The 3275-nt window shown below is 32.0% G+C and overlaps 1 protein-coding gene across 1 annotated transcript; it reads left to right on the top strand.

Moving 5' to 3' along the window:
• The first annotated feature begins 691 nt into the window (after positions 1 to 691).
• On the top strand, positions 692 to 1360 carry LOC134684304 (galactose-3-O-sulfotransferase 2-like). Its single transcript, XM_063543590.1, has one exon. It carries the CDS (start codon positions 692 to 694, stop codon positions 1358 to 1360), a length of 669 nt encoding a protein of 222 aa, XP_063399660.1.
• Positions 1361 to 3275: the final 1915 nt, after the last annotated feature.

Genomic DNA, 3275 nt, shown 5'->3' with positions numbered 1-3275 from the left:
CACAATCAAGATCACAGGGATTGAACAGAAGTCGAAGTTTTTCTATTATCTTTACTTTTGATTCGTAACGCAAAAACACACGCATATTTCCTTCGTTCCTCTTTAGTCTTCCAATTTGTTCACAGAACGACAATACTATAGAATGCACGTAACAATGAATTCAGTGTTAATTAAATGACTTGTTTGATCTGTGATGTCTTAAAAATACAATATCTAATTTTTGATTTAAAATATAACTCTAAACGTATTTGTGATCAAGAGACCAAAAACTAACGAACGTTGTATGTCTTTCAAAGTCGTGTTCTGGTTAAATATATCAGTAAATGCTGTGTAAAATTATATTTCAAAAGGGTGATGAACTTAATTATTTTCAAACAGAAAGTTGTAAACGGTAACAACTACTATACATTGTATAATTACCAATACTTAGAACAAAATTTTACAAAACTTTTTCTTTAATTCCAGATTGACTGTTTTATGTATACCGATCGTTATGGTGACAATTTATGCAATACTTCACGAAAGTAAATATCTTTCAGCCACCACGTCGAATGTGGCCGATAAAACTAAACAAAACAATACTGTGCATAACTCCGTCATTTCTATAGGTGTTTCCGTTTCTCCGCCCTCACTGTCTCAAAAAAATGAATCAAAAGCTTTTTTGGGGAAACGAATATCTGAAAAGAGTATCATGCTTACACCGCTTTCAGACCCTAGATTGATTTCAACGAACGTTTCATTCGAAATTAAAACGACCAAAGTATCTTATAAACGAGTAGCATTTCTGAAAGTCCACAAGGCAGGAAGTACGACAGCACAAAACATATTTCTACGTTATGGTGAATCTCGCAACCTCACATTTGTTCTTCCAATAATTCGACAAGATCATTGGGATAATGTTATTGGTATAGAATCAACATTGAATGACAAAAATATTCTACCTTCCCCACTAAATAAAACATTCGATGTATTATGCTGCCATGTTTTATACAACAGTGAAGCTTTTCATAAGTATATGCCAAATGACACAGCGTATGTAGGCATTGTTCGTGAACCATTTAATCAGTTCTTGTCGACCTTGAATTATTTCGGAGCTCCATATATTTTTGAAAAAATAAAAGCACTCAATAAAGTTTTAAAGTATCTACAAAATCCTACTCAGTATGAACATGGTTTACCATATAAGTGGTCAATGACAAACAACAGAATGGCAGTTGAATTTGGATTTCCTTCCAATCTCTTCCGTCAATATTCAGAAGATGAAAGTATGGAATATTTGAGGAAACTTGATAAAGAATTCCAGTTTGTGATTATAATGGAATATTTCACTGAGTCTGTAGTTATGATGAGACGTATATAAGCCTGGACTATAAAGGATGTCTTGTATTTCAGGCAAAACGCGGCACGACAGTCATATTCATTCGCCGATAACACTCACAGATATATGTACGAAAGATACGCTAAGTTAGACTACGACTTGTACCATTTCTTTTACAAACGCCTGTGGTCACAGATTCAAAAGGAAGGTCTAGACTTTCATTTAGAATTGTTATATTTTGATCGGTTACGTAAAGAAGTAGAGGACTATTGCAGGTCGAAAGTAGATAAAAGAAGCAATTATATAGTCGCAGCTTCTAGGTGGTCTGCGGCATTTGTGGTTTCTCGAGACGATTGTGATTATCTAGATATGTCTGAGTTGTTTTTTGTGGAGAAAATAAGAAGGCGTCAATATGGTATTCAAAAAAGAGGAAATTTAATGGAAGAAATGTTTAAACAATCATAAATGATTTTTGTAATATCACAGAATGTTGTTCTTGGACATATTACCAGTTATATTACATCACTCATACTAGTAGTACACAAATTCTCTTTCGGGACAGACAAAATTGAAATACACCCATGTAATAGCACTCTAGCTTTAATCGAACATCTGTAAATTTCATCTATTGGGAAACTGAGAAACCTTTTAAGTTCATAGAATGGCTTATTGTCTTGCCCATCTGTCATTTGTATGTTCTATTATTCTATTTTTACAGCTTTCTGAGCAGTTTACCTTGGGTTAACAGATACAATGTACATGTTTCACATTTGTACATGCCAGTTTTCAACCAATGTTTAAAGTCTTTTAGGAAAGAACTGCATTTCAGAAGACATACACTTCTAAGAATAATCCCTGTTTGTTTTGTTTCTGGAAATTTTAAATTGATATATTATAGAGTGCAATAATCCTCCTGTTTCAATGCAAACTCATATACAAGCAAATTTTTGCTCAAAGTGGTATAATAAAAAAAAAATCACCAAAAGTTTCATTTCTGCAAGTGTGTTGGTTAGTTTAAGTATACTATGCCATTGAAAGCACAAATTGCGCCAAAGATGGATGGATTTTACATACTTTCTTACTTAAAAGGAGTGCACCAATAAGCATAGAATATAATATACATAAACTCCTTATAGCGGATTCATGTTCAAGAATATTGGACATTTTCAAGCGAGATAACCAAAGTTGTTTAAGAATTTTCTATAAAAACTCTGATAGTCTTAAATTTCTCACCGAGATATAATCCTATTATGACACATGATAACTCGTATGTGTCTTTTAAGTAAGTCTTTATAATTTTGGTAAATTGACATAACCTCGGTTTTGAATGTATCTGTGTTATTATATTGTTAATTTTTTTTAAATGTATCATGGCCACGGTATATCAAAGTCATAAACAAAATACGTCATTTTGATACAATTATCTGTATCAAATCTCTTCAAACTCGATAGAACTTTCAATAATCAATTACCACTTATTATTTCTAAATGATGAAAGTGGGCAAAGCAGAAACTATTATAAAGTCAACATTTCTATTATGTCGATCCATTTGTATACTGTGCATACGACATCTGTCGAACGGAGGTTTGGAATTTGCATTTCAAAATGCAAAGTCGACAACAGAAATCATTGATTCAAAATATTTTTTCTTGATAATTAGATTGTTTCATTATTTTTACAATGTTACCTGCTATGGAAAAACTAACTGCGACGAAAAATGATTTTTTAAAGATTTTTTCAAAACATCAACACATAGTCAAAGGTACCAAAACCACAATAGAAACATAGGGGGTATATATTATTTTCAAATGGCCATTGACAACAGTAAACGCTGAATTAATTTTTTATTCTGAAGAATCATTTTTGGAAATCCTTCTTTAAGTTCACTTGCTATGGAGATTTTTATCACACTTAAGGTAAAACGATATATTGAAAATTATAACAGGGTATAAGTGT

The sequence above is a fragment of the Mytilus trossulus genome, chromosome 9 (assembly GCF_036588685.1).
Source record: "Mytilus trossulus isolate FHL-02 chromosome 9, PNRI_Mtr1.1.1.hap1, whole genome shotgun sequence".
Lineage (NCBI taxonomy): Eukaryota > Metazoa > Mollusca > Bivalvia > Mytilida > Mytilidae > Mytilus > Mytilus trossulus.
This window is presented reverse-complemented; position numbering and strand designations above follow the sequence as displayed.

Excerpts from the sequence above, each read along its gene's own strand:
- LOC134684304 (XM_063543590.1), top strand. The coding sequence starts at position 692 with ATGCTTACACCGCTTTCAGACCCTAGATTGATTTCAACGAACGTTTCA.